The following is an 18350-nucleotide window of genomic DNA, read 5'->3' on the forward strand; positions in this document are numbered from 1 at the left end:
AAAACATGTTACCAAGAAGAAACGAGTCAAGGAAAGCTGTATTTTTTATTGATTTCGACAAAAAAACTCTTTGTCAAGACAAATTGTGAGCCTCGTCATTGGCAGTGCAATTTGCAGCTCTCTTCCTTCCGCTCTTTGTTGTCGGCATCGTTCCACGGTCTGTAATAAAGCGGAGCTACGTTGGTTTTTAGTCGTCAGGTAAAAATGCAGCAGGCCTATTATGTCTGAAAATGAACAGCAAGCAGCACTTGGAGCTGCTAATTAACAGTTCAGCGAAGACTCTTAAATTATTGAAGCAGTTGTTGCTACACACAGACTTTTATCATACAACATGTGTTCATTTTGCCATCTCCAGCAGCAGACTGGCTGGAAAGAATTCCTTAATCTCCAGTTGTTTGCTCAGGGATCTGTTGGACGTAGTTGTCGAGACACCAGCATGTCCGTTGCTTCTGTTCGGATTCCTTCGTTATAGCAAAGGTGTGTTGAGCCGTCTGGGGACATCCAGAATGTTCTGCTAAACAGGAGTTTATGCATTCTGTGCACTGCTGAGCACAGATGGTGGAACAAATGCTTGTGATTATACTTTTTATCGAGCACAGTGATATGCATGTTTATGCGTTTCCAAAAAAAGGAAAGAGCCATGTGATATATATTTTCACTTCTTTTGTAGATGCTAAGGCTTTTTAGGGGGCTGTGTTGTCAAATCAAAGACTTCAGTGTAACACATTTTTTGCTCAGTTTGAAGGATGCTTCAATTCAATATCAAATCGTGTGTCATGAAGCTCTGAGAGGCCGCAGGGTTGTTCCATTCCAGGACTTTGCTGATGATCTCGTATTAGTTCCTCTTGTTTGACCAGTGAAACCTGAATGCTTGCACATTTTTAGGCACATTGTTTGCACATGCCTGCAGTAAATTTCAATGCAACCGCCCCCATCACTGCGCTCTACTGAGCACATAAGAAAAAGGACAGACAAATGCATCCAAATATAATTTTTTATCTGTTCCTTTGTGGCCCACAGGGAAGCCAGATCAACCAGATCCCCACCAAGTACAGCCAAGCAGAGTCGACCAAGTTCCTCATCCTCACAGTCGTGTCCATCCTGTGCATCGTTGGCGTGCTGCTGGCCTCCACCGTGGTCTACTGCCTCCGCCACCGCTCCCACCATAAAATCAAGGAAAAGCTCACCAATCTGGGGACAGATGCTGGCAGTGATGCTACTGCCACCTATCAGGTAGGAGGTGTTACTGTGCTTTATGTGTATCTGATTTATGTTGGATGTTTTTATAGCTATAGGTTGCTTTGTGAACCTTTTATTCCTGGATTAGAGTTCTAAATTTAAAATAACTTCTTTCGCAATTTAAAAAAAGGATCCATCTTAGATTTAACCTTTATCAGTATATTTTTTTTAAACATGTTTATTAGAATTTTTGTTCAAGGTGTACATTCAATTAATCAGTATTTTAAAAGGAAAAACAAAGACTGTTAAGTATCTTGTGCCTCAGATAGGTCGTATTTCTAGGTATTAGGAGCTTGTTGAAAACCCCAGCAAATACAAGGAAGTAACAGCTGATTATATTTTAATTGTATAAACATTTGTCAAACAGTAAATGTTTATTAAAAGCATTTTATGTCCTCAAACATGTACAATCCATTGTATTAGAAGCTCTGAAATAGACGTTTTTTGGCATAAAACACCTAATTTTCTTTTTATTTGACCATTTTCAAAGATAAGAATTCTTTTTCTTCTTCTTCTGTTCAAACAATGAGATGCTAAAGTTTGAGTGGGATGCCTCGCAGAATGCTATTTGCGTGTTTCTTTTCAAAGAATTACCCCCGAGCAGGCTCCGCCCACCATCTCATGCCAGCACTGCTAAAATTAAACTCTTGAGTGCAGCATAAGTAAAGCAACATTCTTCTGGAAATGTTCAGCTGTACAAGATCATCAAGAATCCCAGCAGAAATGTTTTTTTGTTTTTTTTTGCTGGGCTAGATGTGGGTGTCAGGTGCTGGAAAAGCAAAAATAACTGCACACAAACACTTGAGCTTGATTTTTATGGGGAATTTTAGACACGAAGCCTCTCTTTTCATACAAGTCCTTTATTTCAGGTTATGGCAAACGTGCTGGAGTGTGAAAGGAAAGAAACCTGTTGTGGATGGAGTTTTTTTCGACCACCACCACATCCTTCTTAAATAGATCAGTGTTCAGAAACATGAAATCCAACAGGTTTTCCACCTCCAGTTATTTTCATTCCTCCTCTGCTGGCTGCAATTATCCTGTGGCCAGAATAGCCAAGTGTGAAATTTAATTTACAGAATCCAATATTAAGTGGCTTTTTCAGTAAAGAATTAGATTGAGATTTCTCCGTCGCTCCCTCTGACCTTTTCCCCGCCATGTTTTTAAATGAGAGTGGTCCTGTGAGCATTGATTTTTATAATGAGCCCAGCCTGTCCCCTAAGTGCTTACATTTTATGCTCTTCTCCAGGGATTTTTAACTCCTGAAATAGCCTGCGCTGCTGCGTCAAAGGTTTACCTCACTGCTCGGAGCCAGATGTGACGTTACAGAATATATCTGTTATGCAGAAGACGGAAACTCAAACACGAGTGTCAGAATTGAACAACCTCAAACGGAAAGTTTAACAGCAGTCCAACACATCCAATAGCTGATATGTCATCTGCACAACTTCCTCGGTCTCTATGAAAGCTTATTTTTTAGCTTACTTACCTCTGAGAATGACACTAAGCCTCTAATTGTAAAATGCTAATCAGAATTCATGCACAAGACTGTGTTTGCGCATTATTTATCAGGTTAAAAGCTAACAAAAAAAGCCCATCTTGTTGCTCATTCTTTGGATGTTTACTCAGCCTCACTTTGCTCCTAAAGCTCTTCTAGTTAATTCTCTTTCCTCTGTCGTCTTTATCGAGTCTCGACAGTGAGCCGTCGTCATCCTCAGTGAAAGACCTCGGTGTTCAGCTCCCATCTTAGTCGTGTAAACCTTGTCTCTTTGTCAGCGCTGCTCTGTAGAGGAGTTCCCTGGGCTGGAGTGTGTGTGTGTGTGTAGTCTCCAGGGCTACATGCAATTAAAGCAGACGGGAAGCGGTAGGCTGGCTGACGGCCGTACTACTGCAGCTCCTTCGTGCTGACTGTCAAACACATGCACACGCAGCTAATGCACAAACACACACACACACACACACACACACACACACACATACACATACTGTATGCATAAACACACTCTCCAGCTTCTGCATGTTGATGATTCTTGCCCTTGGCGCAGTTGATTGAGGCTTTGCTTCACACCCTTGCTCACACATGCACACGCACACAAACATAGCCTCTCATTCACGTCATGGTGCCACCCCACCTCCATTCCTCACCACCTTCAGCTCTCTCAGCTTCTGTCCACCCCCCTCCCTCGCCCCGCTTGTCAGTCAAATGGTCTCAGTGTAACTGCAACATGGGATTGGCCGTCACTGACAAAGAGATGCTGATTGACAAGCGTCGACAGAGGAGTGTGTGCAGCGTGTCAGAGCGCTGTGCGGGGAGGGGGTACATGATGCTTGTCAGTCATTCAGTCCCTAGATTACTCTGCCGCCAACATGGGAGTCTGCTGCATTGCATTCTACTCATCTTTTCATCTGATTAAACTTTCATCTGCTTCTAAAAGTCCTATTTTAATTCCACTCGTAGCTTGGGAACATGAAACTTTTTTGTACTTCATCATACAAAAACTCAACAGATATTATCTTATTGGAAGATATCATCAATTTTCTTGAAACCTCAGAAACATCTGGAATGAGATATGCAGATGTTTCAATCTAAACTGAAGTTTCTAAGAGTTAAGAAAACATTAAATCACGGATTAGATTAAATTCTTCATCTTCTCTCTGTCTCATTTAATTTTCAATGACTTTCACTGGCCATGACAGCATCTTTGCATTGCACAACAAATTTCCAGCACGCCTCAATTTAGATTAAACAAGCAAACGATAACTTGTTCCCTAACTGCCCTACACCTCCTGCTCTTAACTAAATGAATCCATTTGCTGATAACATTTTAAAACAACTTGTAAAATAGAATTTTGAAATGATAGAAAACTATATATTACTAAAAACTTGCACACACACACCCTCAGAGTCCTTGTCTACAGTGGATTTGTTGGAGCAAGTGCCAGAATGAGTAAACCATCCTGGATAAAACATAAGAACTTAATGCAGAAGGCAGGTCAGCCTGTGATGACATAAATTACTGCACACGTTTAAAGCTGCTGCTGAACTGAATTGATGTTCAGAGCCACTGCAGGAAGTCCTGAGTGGATGGTGTATGAATCTGTCTGAGATCTGACTCTGTGTCCCATCATCATCGAATGATTCGGACCAAGAGAGGTGGTGGCTCCAAAACATCTCAGGCACGAATAAACTCCCATTTAAAAGCATCAACTTCTCTCCAGTTTATCATGATTAAAGTGGAGCGACTGAAAACAATAAAGCAACATTACAAAATAATACTATCATATCTAAATTTGATCTTACTAATCTATAGAGTAAGGAAAAGACTGTGCTCCCAACCCAGTTTAGATGTACAAAGTTAAAACCCCTGGTTCCAGTGACCCAGAAACCAAGAATGAGTGTGTTACACCCTGACAGCTGTGCCTGACCCTTTTCCAGGCGGCATAAACTAAAAAGCAGACTGTTCACGCCACATCTCAGCTGCCAGAGTGACAGTTGAACAAGGATTTTCTAACAGGTTAACTTTCTGCATTCTCAAAGCCATGGCAACGGTGAAGGCAGAAGCAGGCATGGTGTCACTATTTTCTGACTAGATTCACTCCTTTCTGATAATTGTGCTGGTGGCCCTTCCATGAAAGTATCTAAAGTTAATTAGTCCTCAAAGAAATATATTTTTATCCAGTTTTTTAAGCAATGCTCTCCAACTTCAGCCACCTCTGCAGATGATCACCTCAAAGCAGCAGCTCACAAAATGGTGAGCGACTGTGTGACACCATCCAAATTTTATTATTTTGACCAGTAAGCCAAACACTTGACCAAGAATACGGCCCGTTAATGCAGTGCAAAGATATACCAACAAAGATGTGACCAACAAAAACAACTTCTTGTTTTGATGGAAACGCTCTTACAGCGAAACACCTCAAGCCAGCTTTCCCAAAACCTTCAGAAAGATGGCAAGTTCAGCTCAAGTTGATAGAAAATATCACAGCACCCTGTTAATGGGCCTCAAAGTATCAATGAACACCACGACATGAACTCGGAAAAATCTGTTTTTATCGAATAAAATCAAACAAGTTGAAATCTCAGGGATGCGAACTGAAGATGGGACTCAACAGCGAATGAGTTTGAACAATGAAGACAACCCGGTCTGTGCACTGAACTGAAGGCTGGTGGGGATGAGGCGCAACATTCAACAACACAGTGACAGTAGTTCAGCGATGTCCAAACTTTAGATTTAGAAAAACTTTATTTGAAGTATTTTGCATTACAATCGCTGCATTGACATGTTTCTATGGGAGCTTCCTTTTACTCCTTCCCTCTTGTTTCTCACCTTGTCTTGGCTCAAGCGTATTGTTCCCCCTTTTTATTTGTTTTGTCCATGCAGAGTCGAAGCCCTCAAGCCCCTGAAGTTGTTTTGTTCAGAGGGGCATGTAAACAGAGGCGCCCCAGTGAGCGTGATGCGCCCCGACCCTATGCTTCTGTAAAGAGGGGGTGCACTGGGTGGCACACGCCTGGCTGCACTGACACGCCCACCGTCGCCCCGGGGTGATGCATCGATTCGAGATGGTCATGTGGCGCCAAGTGGATTCCCTGGCTTGACGCCCATGAGAGGGGTTGTTGGGTTTTGTCATTTTTTATGCAGGAATGGGACACACACACAGGATATTCCTACAAAGATCGTGCAAATAAACCTACACGTGACTTTTCTGCAGCCGCTCTTTCTTATTTCGCCACGAAACAAAGCCGTCCTCCGTGAAAAAGAGACATTTCTGTACAAGTCAGGAAGTAAAATACAAAGTGTAGATTTTGTGCAAACTTTTTTTGCTTCCTGCTTGTTATCCACTGTCCTTCAGCCTAAATTAGGCCTAAGTCAAGCGTTTAACTTCAGTAAGGCAATCTTATTTATGGCATACCAATGAATCCTTAACCAATTATTGTTTGAACACAGTCGGGTAATTTGTCCTTTTTCTTTCAAAAGCTTCTTTCATTTTTCAGATTTATGTCTCACTTCCCAGACACGCGTTTTTCATTCATTTTATTGCATTTTGAAGCCGACTTTTCCAGAGACGAGTAATCCATCTTTGTGAACATTTATCCACCTTTATTGTCAAAGTGAATGCAGTTGCCACAATATTTTAGATTTTCCTAAATGCATTTGATTTATGAGCTGTCAAATAGAATTAGTCCAGAAAACTGAAAAAGCTAATGTGGACGTCCTCGAAAAGATTATTTTGTCTCTTTGTTTTTGCTTTTGCATTAAAATGTTGGATGACCTTCAACACTCTGCAAGTTGGCTTTCACTTAAGCCATTTGGCACTGAAAGGTTTCCGCTCCATTAAGCACAGAACAAGAGTTTACTCTGGAGGTCTGACTGTAAGTTTCACCTGTTCTGTCATTACTGGCATACATTTCCAAACAGGCAGCACTAAGTAAAAGCTGTAGACTGACCTCCAGATCATAAACCACAGTGATTAGTGAGATGAAGTGTATTGAGAATCAATACGCAGTGAATAAAGATTCTTCTGTTTGTATGGACATAGTTTGGAGATGGGAGGTGTCAGGGCAGTTAATCTGCACTATTTACACTATAAACCTGTCTTGGTTTATATGGTTTCTTCAAGTTTTTTCCCCATTTTTCCCTCTAATTGGCTCTCAGAGGGAAGCCATTTTGAAGCAGTTTTAATTACATCATAAAAGATTTTGCTGCACCTGCAAAGTTCGCAGTGTGGGATCGTTCAAATACACTACGAATGCTGCTAATCACGTTTCCCTCTCAAAAGCTTCAGATTAAAGCGGTTTTTTGATGAGATGAGATGATTTCCAACCCTGAACCCAGGTCAGTAACGAGAGACTTTGGCAATTCTGAGAAATCCATTCACCCTCAAGCTATCGTTCAAACATTTTATTACATAGGTGTAAGTCTGTAAAACTGTCCTTTTCCCGAACACCGACGAGTGTTTCTTAAAGTAAAAGATTAAAAAAAGACATAACTAAGTGAAACTTTGATCTCTTCAAGGAACAATACTGACTTTTGGACAAGCAGAGGTGAAGATATCTTAAGATTTTAAAGTCGTTTTAGGGTGAAAAAATGCATAAAGAAAACACCTGCACGGAGGCTGCTGATCACTATTTTGTGTTTAATTGATAAACTCATTATTTAATGTATTAAGTGCTTAAAAAGGACTGTTGCAGAACTCTTATTTACTTGTGAGCAGTCCAAGACTCAGTAGCTGCAGCTACACAAGTGGATTTCAGGCATCTTTCTACATGAATTACAAATGAGTTTCAAAGTTGTTGTATAATAAGTTTCTGTACGTCCATTTATCATTTCAGCCTTGCTCTCAGCTGAAAAATTCACTGTTTGCCAGGCTGCAAACCAGCTTGCTTTTACAGTCTCACAGAACACTGACATTTGAAAACGCAAAGACTATAGCACCAATAGAAAAGTGTGAAACCAGGCTGCAGAATATATTTAGCTCAGTTCACCTCCTCTACTATCAGTCTGAACGCTCTTCTCACAGATGTAGGCATGTTTGTGTTTGCCTCCAAGCAGCAGTGCTGTCAGTATCCCCGGGCTCCAGGTACTGAAGCACTTTAATAATCTGCACGCATTTATGAGTCCGTGTCTGCGCCCATAGATCAGTGTCAGCGCACCGACCTACGAGCGCATCCGTTAGATCTGATACAGACTAATGAAGGCCTGCTCACATTACCTCCGCTGTCAATCAAACAGGCCGCTGGTTAATCATCAACATCTCGCTCATTAAGAAACACAGATTCTCAACGAGATTCAGTCCAGGTCTTCTGTTGTAGTCCTTGTCCTTGAAGGCAGATGCATTTGATGTATGGTTTTGCGTAATATGATTCAAAGGATGTCCCGGGTGACAAGTTAACGTTTGATTTGCCTTCTACACTGTAATGTGATATATTTTACTGTATATTATGTCATGAACGAACCAGTGTGGGTTTAGAGTTTTGCCTGATGATAAACTGATTTATTGTTATTGGACAGTCTGCTCAGTTTCCAATGAAAGAACTTCCTGCACCATCTGTACGCCAAGAATTAATCAGAATCTTTTTTTTTTTCAAGTCAAGCCAGAAAATTTGGATATTAGCTTGGAAGGAATTCTTCTTCCATATGTTTTGTCCATTAAGGGAAAAGAATTTAAATATTTTTGTAGGTTGTTGAATGGATACAAATGTAGTTTTACACGAATAATAAAAAAATGAAAAACTTGGTCTTTGATCAGGTACTTGTGATGATTTTGCTCCTAAAAATTTGAGAAATGTCATATTTCATGTAAATGTAAAGTCAAAAGTTCTACTGATATACAACCTTTCTGAGCTTAGTCTTTTAAACACCTGTATTATCATTTCATTAACCACTTTTTGAAGCAAAAGTTGGTGACCTGAGAAGGAGGATGGCTTGAAAATGGGAATCAACACAAGTTGCAGCAGCATCCAGGTTTTTTTTTCATTCAGGTTTCTCCATCAGAGGGCCCAAAAAAGCATGTTTTTTTTTCCAGATTCTCTTACTCGAGTACTGTCAGGGCACAGTGATGGTTCCAGCAAATAAGAACATGAATAGATATATGTAGGTGTAGTTTGTCACCCATGGCTCTGCACAAAAATACACAAGAGAAAATGTCTAGTTTCATTGTGTATTCCTAAAGCAGTGGAGATATGCTCCATATGACAGCCAAAAGAGAACAAAGCAATATGATGCTTAATTCAAGCTCAGTGATTTATAATATACACCCTCAGACAATCGTTCAGTTTGGAAACAAAAGAATAACTAACACTGTGTTACAGTGATACAGACACCTTGCTCATATTGCGGTTCAGCAGTCTTCCTAGATCCTTCTTCTGGTGGGATATTAATGTGTATTTAAGCCAGCTGAGAGAAGTAATCTTCCAGCTGGTCTTCTTTTTGCCTTGGTGTCTCCCTCCAGTTAAACGTGTCCAAAACACCTTGAAGTTATCCAAAAGGTTTCCTTGATAGAAGCCATCTCAGCAGCTCCAGACTCGCTTTTAATCTCTTAGGTTCAGCCTCCACAGCCTTCGTTCAGAGGAAGCCACCCCTCTTGCATTGTGATTCCATTCATCCACACTGTGCATCATCATGGATGAGGGTGGGAATGTAGATTGACCACTAAAATGACAGCTTTGCCCTGTGGCTCAGCGAACTCATCACCTTAACAGACTACATCACAGCAGGCCCTGCACCGACCCGTCTTCAATCTTCTGCATTTTTCTGTCTTAATGGGTTTAATGTGTCTCATTTACAGTCATTAATGCAGACAAAGTGAAATCATAGCTCTTCATTTCGCACAACATTGTCTCGGTTGACTTCCTTTCTCCTGTTCCGAGTGACACAATCATTCACTACATCTCACCGATGTTCCTTCCTGGAGCTGTGCAGAGTAGGCTGACGGAAACGTGGGCCATTGCACCAGCATTTCATTGTTGTCATGTATCCAGCCGACAGAAAATGACAGTTTGCTCAGGCATACGGATGAACATATTGTATTTGCTGCTGAGAGGCTGACTGGCATACTTACTGGCGAAACTCTTTATTTAGTCGTTTTTGTGTTTTTTTTACTGGTTGGCATTCAGAAGTTAATGGTTAAGTGCCTGAAAATGTTCCTCATTTTCCACTCAGTTGTTCACAGCAACCTGTAGCATTAAATCTGTTTTCTTTTTGCAATTTTATGACTTGAGATTTACACACTGGAGCATAACAAACCGAATCATTGCTTTTTATAAAGGTCAATTTATTAGCGGGTCCTTTTCTTTTCTATTGCACAAAATTGATTTATACTAACATTTGCTAATCAAACCCTTTTACTGTTGCATATTTCAGCTTTCAAGCACAGAAAGATGACTGTAACAACAAATATCAAATGAAAGCGTAATGAAAAGGGCAGTTTTTTGTTTTTAAGAAGATGGGATTTGTCAGGTGTTATAAAATCTTAGTTTGAATGACTGAGTGAATGCAGCTTGAATGCCCTTTCACTTCCCTCTGTGCTATGCTATCCTCTCCGTAGAGGAAGCTGTTCTGCATGTGCACGATTGTAACCATGGTCACTATAGAAGTGACATGATTGCCAGCAACGAGAGACTCCCCCTGGCTCTGATGGGTTGTTTTCACTTTAGCACAGCCATTGATTCTAGCAAATTGCATTAGAAGCACTACTCAGAGCCAGACGTAGCCACAGTTTTTCAACCCATAGTGGCAGTTTCAGTAATAGGGTACAAAGTTTATCAAGTTCTGCTTCAATGATACACATGACTGGGATTCTCAGCTGGCAATCTGCTGACAACGGTTTGGACTGCGCATTTTCTTCCCTTCGAAGCTTAGTTTAGAGCAGATGCACTCATTCATGTAAGAGGGAACTAACTTGGGAATCACTGAGATCCAGAAAAAATACATTTACTGATATGTTGTGGCAAGTCTGAAGAAACTCAGAGGTTTAACTACTCACTGGTGACATCAAATGTGAGTGTTATATCGTGATTTAAATGCCTGATACAAAAAACAAAGCAGTTGGGTAATGAATGTTGACCACATGGGGAATTTGCAACACAGCAATATCAATAATGGAGCTTTCGACTTCAGTTAGAGTAACAGTCTCATTTAAGGCAGTTTTAACACAAATATGGATTGCATTATTCCTGTTGCATATTCTTTGCCTAATACGTTTCACATTGCTTTCCATTCCCTATGAAGGCTGTACAGCAGAGCAAAGCAAGAATATCTGCTATGATTTTTTTTTCCTCCTAATTATATCAGTTATTTGCCGAGGTCCTTCAAATCCAATTGTATGTCAAGTGTCTTGACTACTGCATGCAACAGTGACTCATCTGTACCCACCCTCCCTCCTTAGGAACTCTGTCGGCAGCGCATGGCAGTCAAGCCTCCTGAGCGCCCAGAGCCCATCTCTTCCCGGATCAACAGTGTCTCATCTCAGTTCAGTGATGGCGGTCAAGCAGTCAGCCCCTCCGCACGGAGCAGCATCTCCTCATGGAGTGAAGAGCCTGCCCACTCAAACATGGACATCTCAACTGGTCACATGATACTGGTGAGTTTTCTCTGAAGGTCTCAGTGAGGTCAAAGTCTGCATTGAAAATTAAACGGACAGCCTCACATCTGAGTAAACCCTGAGTCTTTTCGGCTTATTACAAATTCTCTCCAGAATCTTTTTTTGACTTTATGAAATAATAGAAAGGGAAAAGTAGAATTCATAATAAGAGTTAGGCTGGAGAATGTCTTGCCTGGTTCAAGGACTCCGAATTTCTGCATACATTTTCAGTTTAAGCTTGTCAAATAAATCCTATTATGTCAAATGGCTGTTCAGCCAATCAGAGCCCAGTTTTCTGTCTAATCACATGACCAACCCGAAATCGTTTCCAAAACCTAACCTGCCAGTTTTAGTGCCTAAACCTGACCAGGATTTTGTGTTGCCAAAACCAAACCAAGTAAATTTGATTTCTAAACTTAATCTTAAGAAAAAAACTAACTAAAAAATAAAATAAATAATTCTTAAGTCATTAACTTGCCTTAATTTCTTATAAGACACGGTCTTAGTATTCTGTGTCTGATCACTTTATGCCATCCCTTCCTCTGACTTTCATATGTAAGACAAATAAGATCACAGTTCAGGTAATTCTGCAAAAGCATTCATCAAATAATACAGTCCAGTCAAAATATTTAGCCAAATGACTTCCCTCCAGAGGATCTTACAGAATAAAAAGTATTTTAATTCCATTCCAATGATGAAATGGCAGCCAAACATCTTTTTCCTCTAAAATGGCTTTCCTTTATCTCCTCTTATATCATCTCTTCACTCACCCTTTAAGCTTCTTTAAGTACCAGTGGAACCATTTCGGCCCCATCTCTGCATATACTGATCATTTCCCTCAAGCAAACACACACCTCTCCTGTTCCTCTGCTCTCACTGCATCTCTCATCTTTCTCCATGTCTTTGTGTTTCTGTACATCTCATTACACCCACAGTTTCTATAAGCAGGCTTCTCACCCTCTTCTATCCTGCAGATAAAAAATCTCTATTGAACCTCGGTTGCATTCTGTTGAGCGCCATCATAATTGCGATTATACAGCTACTCACTTCAACAACCCACCACCCTCAACACCACCACCTCTTCATCCCAACTCCCCCCACCCGCCCCCGTCTCGCTCTCCATGCATTATGAAGCTGCCGGCGAGATGAGATAGAACTGGCTTTTTTGATGTGTTCAATAGGCACAAAGATACTAATTACCCCTGAGATTTGCACCAGAATTGTATGTGGTTGAAATGATTCCCTTTGCAGCTCTGTGCTGCTGCAGAGTGTCTGTGTTGTTCTACGCAGGTTCAGAATTTAGCTAAAATATTTCACGCACCCACAACACAAAATAACATACATTTGAACGGCCAAGGTCATATGTAGATGAAAATAGATTTGAGTATGTGACAGCAAGGTGTGAACTTTTTTAGGTGCGTTTGCTTTGTCTTTGCCAGACGCAGCCATCTCAGCAGAGGTGGCTTTTCTTGAGAGATAAAGAGGGATAAGAGGGAAGAAATGAAGAGTTACTTGTGTCTTAAATTATAGAGACTAATATGTAAATGTTGTGAGGGAAGGGAGGAGACCGACCAAGTGGATCAAGTTTGTTCATGATGATTAATCTTGTGTAGGTGATGGAAATGAATTTAAATTCTGAAATCCTCTCTAAAGAAACTTCAGAAGGGCTTGAAGTAATTTATTTCCATAAAATTATTTCACACACATACACACAGCACCATCCTATCCTAGAGAAAACCATCCCCAGAAAACTGAGACCAGCCCTTAAATGTTTAAATGCTTAAGATTAAATACAAATACAAACCTCTTCTGCAGATATTTTTTAAGCAAGAACTTGCTGTTCAGATGTTATTCGATACATCCTGCCTGTGCAATGAGGCAATTATAGCAAAGTGTGATTAAAGTTCAAGTCATAGCTATGACAGATGGTGGTAATAAGACATAGTTAAGGTTAGATGACTATTAACAATCGGTTAAAATTTAACAACATTTGAGGGTATGGTTGAAAATGAGTTGCAATTAATTAAACTGTTTGGAACAAAGTTTCATGTATAAAATGTTCCATAGCTACAGTGATCCATCGTGTGAAAGATGGTCATTTTAAACTACAGGCCGTGAAATTGGAAAATCTACAGTAAAACTGTAAGATGGCAACATACCAGAAGGCATATATTTGGGATCAGGGCTCATCACCGTGTCAACCTATGAGAAAGCAGCTTCCTAACATATGGTTAACATTGTGAAAAATGTCTACTTGAACCACAGTTAGTATCTTTCATAAACCTAACCAAGTAGATTTAGTGCCACAACCTAAACAAGCACCATGTCAAACAATGACATTAAAGTAAGCCTAAAATATACCAAAATATATAGTATAAAATAGTACATGGTGGCTAAAATGGAAACCAACCATGCAGTGACTTACAGTCCAAGTCACTGTATGGCACCATTGCTATTTCATATGTAGTCTTACTTTTGAGTTTAATTACTGTTTGGTTAGTTCTAATATGAATATTGTGTTGACTAATGGAAATATTCAGGTCTGTTTCAAAGAAAACATCAAAGTACAACTTCACCAGCCCCCAGACTTTAAGTGGTAATAGCTACAGTAATCAACTGTTTATTAGATAAAAAGGTCATTTATCCTCGTGTCCAAAATGTAGTAGTCAAACTTCCTGGTTAAGATTAGTAGGATGGAAATAAACCCTTAGCGTGTTTGTTTGTGATGGGCAGCAATCGCATAACAACAATTCATGAATAGAAAATGTGAGCCCCAAACCTGTAAGTTTTTCAACCCCTATGTACTTGCATAGTAACTTCTAAACCTAACCACTTTTTAAACTCCTTAGATTAAACATGGGCAAAGTGAAAACATTCTGTTAGATGGGATGGTAGTCGGTGGAGTAATGCCACCCATTGCCCATCCTCCTCCTCAGCAGTATTTTTGTCCAATCAATGGTGTCAAACTTGGATGTTATGAGTCAGTACTGGAAGACGTAATAATAAGCAAGACAATCAACGTAATATAGTGAGACTTAAGCTTATTTAGAAAGAGAAAATAAGGAATGTTTATTGTGAAACTGCTGGTGGACCAATGGAGCTAAAGCATGTTTATCATGTGATCATATTTATGTGTTAGACTGGGCTAATTCATGATGTATATTTCAACATGGCATTAAAAATCCACACACTGGACACCATAATCCAGTGCAAAAGCAGTGGATGTACAAAATCATCCAAAACAAACACAATTAACCTTGTTAGGTCACTAATTTATTTACATATTTAACCTTTATTGCTTCTTTTACTAATCCTAGTATGGAGTTAATATGCTATATGTCTGTACCACCCCACTATACATGTAGCTTTATGGTATGAACATAGATGTAAGGAGTCAAACTGTATGTAGCCAAGTATATAAAACTGTTGAGCCTTATTTTTTTTATTTATTTTTTTAACTGTTTCCAATTTAGTTGCTGGGTTATAAACACAAGATGTATCTTGGATGCAAATGCACTTCTTTTAATTGAAACTATGCTGTTTAATAGCTATAAACCTGTCCAAAAGAGCTGCTTTTATTAAGAGGTCCCTGCATGGTTGAGGAGTTCATGGCATATTTAACTCCATGTTTTTATTTCACTGAGGAAGTGAAAAGGATGAGGTGCTGGGGATTCTGCTAGTTTGTAAGTCACAGGCTGCTCATCATCACTAGAGGTGTTGTTGTGTGATTGTTAGTTAATGGAAGGAAGCTGTGAGCTCTTTAGTTAAATCTCTCTCGTTCTCTCCCAAATTCACAGCAAATGTTGCTCTGAATCAGAGGGATAAGAGGGTGATGCACAGCCGGAGCTGAAAGTGTTTCAGCACCTTGGACAGCTTCACACGTACAGTGAGACAGACTGCAGCTCTGATTGGCCCAAACCGACCATATCCTCCCACAACAGAAACATTAGGCAGTACAGGGAAAGTTACATAATGCGACTGTCCTGTGCAGGTCATGTTTCTCCAAAATCACAGCTTCTGCACCTCTTAGAAGCATCAAGGTCAGGGGCATGTAAACCTGAAATTTGAAAGACAGACTTGAATGAGGTTTTTAAACATCTATTATTAATGTTTTAATTCTTACAGCCCACCAACCATCATTTTTTTTTTTTCATCGACCCTCATCAGATTTTTCTGCACTTGTTTTTCCAGGTTTTCTGCACCATTTCTGCACCCATCCTTCCTCGATTACCTTCTGTATTTTTCTTCATTCCGTCATCCATCTTCACTTGCTTTTTATGCAGCTCACACATTTTTCTTCTTTGTTTTTATCCCCTTTTCCTTTCATGCATCTGTCTGTCTGTTTGTCGTTGCATTGTTCTTTTTCTTCTATTCTCTCCTCCATCATCTTCTTTTCTTGCCGTCCTTCCCTTTTCTCCTCTCCACGATTTGGAACAGTGCCTTTTTCTGACTGCTCACACTTCCCTTTTGCAGTCAGAACTGTCAGTCATACAAAAATATTCGCACTTACAAGACAACTCATTTCAAATTCACACCGCAACGTTAACTAGAGACAGCAGAGACCGAGCAGGGAGTCTTCTGGCAACAAACCTGGGCTCCAGCCGACAGATTTGGTGGAAAGTGAGTCGAGAGTTTTTAAGAGGGGTGTCGCAGCAGGAGACCGAATACATCATAAAATGAGACGAGCACAGCGATTCTGTGGAAAAGCAAATATTTCAGCTGATGCTCTGCTTTGCACTCAGGTGAAGCAACTGTGGAGTGATTAATAAAATTTTAAAAATGCAAGCGTCAAAGAAAGGAACACGATCGCAGATGAGCGGCAGTGCCCCTCCCCGCCCTCCGACCCACCCACCTACCCCCATAATTAATTGCCTCTCGTAAACCTCTGGCAAATTCCATGTCATCTTCCACCCACCGATTTTAATTTGAGGAGAAACAGCTTTCACCATCTTATCTAAGTTAATGTATTACTTGCTCTCATGTGACTTGCTCTGAGAACCCCATGCACTCTCACCACCTCCCCCACATCCTCTCTGCTTGTGTCTTAAGAGGATTAGGCGACTCTATATATAAAGCACATTATCTTGTCTTTTGTTGTTGGCCAAGTAAGTGTCATAGATTATACTGCAGCAGGAGCCTCCATTGAGATTAACCGTGCTTGGAATTTGTTGTGGTTTTCCTTAGCTTGCCATCGGGCCAGCTGGGATGTGATCCGTGGAGTTGGTAGGTCACAGGGCAACGGTTAGAGGAAGAATGGGCTTCAGGAAATGGATGTTAAATCACTCTGAAGAAGAGGAAGCATTCAGCTGTGGAGAAGTTTGACTCGTGTATCAGGATGTCAGCTTTTAACTAAAAATAAGACGGCAGTCTCTGTAATGAAAGACTGCTGCACATTGATTGGTGGTGATTGACTGCATGTTTGTTGGAGAAGTCTTTCACTTATACAGATGCTGTGCAAAAGCAGCTCATGCAGGATTTTAATCACAGATTAAGATTCTAATGCATTGAATAATAGTCCATTTTATCTGAGTAAAAAATAGCGAATATTTTGACAAAGAATATAAATATTACACTTAAACAGCATTTCATTAACTTAGGTAGTTACTTTAAACCAATGGACACCCCTCCCTGCTGGGTAACTGTGTCCCGCAGTGATATTTTCCACCCACTTCCCCTTTCTTTTTGGTCTTTGTTGATCAGAAATGGCTTCCGCATTATGTCACCTCCCATGTGGCTGGCTTTCATGCTGCTCTGTCTTACAGGTGCTCAGATGGTGCGTCACAGCCACAATGGAGACTCGGCCAGTCCTCTTGCGTAGAGGTTTTTATTGAGCACCTTTGGCAGCTGTAAGCCCCCCCGCAGTAGGGGGATTATTCAGTGTTTGGCCGACACATGGTGATCTCAGCACCTCCTGATTGGATTGCAATAATCCCTTTACACAGCCACAAAACCCTATTACTCTGGCATTAGAGAGGGAGAGAGAGGGTAGGGGGTATAGCGCGGTGGGAGGCATCTGATTTGGACACTCTTTGTGTGTGTGCATCTTCTGTAGGATTACTTACACTGAAAAGTACATGCACAGATGCAAGTAGCATGTTTGCAAGCAGTGTGATATTTGGATTTTGGTTGTATCTTCTGTTTGTGCGAAGCTGGGGTTTTTTGTGTGGGTGAACAGGGTTGTTTTTAGTGTTTATGACCTTTATAAAAACCTTTTTATTTGTAGTTTTGTGTTAGATGTCCGGCTGTGCGTTTGCTTTTATGTGTCTGTTGATGGATTGGACCTCCTGCGGTTGGTAAGCAGCTGTGTGCAGGTGGAGAGTCGCAGCTTCAGACTTCCTGTTACATCATTGCTGCTTTTAGTAGCTCTGAAGCAAATGTAATGCAGAGCCAGTACTATAGGAAAGAAAGGCTAGTGTTACACTGTTTTAGTGCTTGTAGCGAGGCGAAGCTTGCAGTTCCAAACCAACATTGAGCTGCATTTCAGCGGCTGATCAGATGTATAAGCACAAGATAAAATCCTTACAATGCATTTGATCAGCACACTTTTCAATTACCTTCCAGCAGCCAAAAATCTGGCCAAGCTGCCTTCCATTTTTAACAAACTCCTCTCATTTTTGCAGAAAGCCATTAGGGCTATTTGGGAAGCTAATTCTGATTAAGATCAGCCCCATTTGTAACTGCCACCATAAATCATTGCTGGAGCCATTTAAAGAACTACACTAGCTCGTTTTGGTCCCTCATCTATTACAGATGATCATCCATATTTTGTATGCATGAGCTGCTGATTCTCAGGTGTGCCAAAAAACAAAGCTTACCCCCTCCATCAGATAGCATTTTGACCACTTTTTATGCTCTTACGCCAAGTTAATTTACAGGAAATTGTTCAAAGTCACATTGTCTTTCTTAATTGTGAAAACTTTATATGTGTCGATAATGGCAAGGGTGAAACTGGTCACCATTACGTGGTGCAAGAGTCGATTAGTCGGGCACACACTACAATTATCATTGTATTGATGCATCTAATAAACTGAGGA

General features: G+C 40.5%; 1 protein-coding gene across 1 annotated transcript in view; it reads left to right on the plus strand.

Moving 5' to 3' along the window:
- Positions 1-18350, plus strand: part of LOC140269133 (receptor-type tyrosine-protein phosphatase N2-like) — a 203651-nt gene that overhangs the window by 148203 nt on the left and 37098 nt on the right. Inside the window, exons 13-14 of the mRNA XM_072364154.1 lie at positions 1021-1233; positions 11122-11316. Coding sequence (XP_072220255.1) covers positions 1021-1233; positions 11122-11316 — 408 coding nt within the window. The remainder of the gene's footprint in view (positions 1-1020; positions 1234-11121; positions 11317-18350) is intronic.

This window comes from Leuresthes tenuis, unplaced genomic scaffold, assembly GCF_036924035.1.
Source record: "Leuresthes tenuis unplaced genomic scaffold, fLeuTen1.0.hap1 SCAF_14, whole genome shotgun sequence".
Taxonomy (NCBI): Eukaryota; Metazoa; Chordata; class Actinopteri; order Atheriniformes; family Atherinopsidae; genus Leuresthes; species Leuresthes tenuis.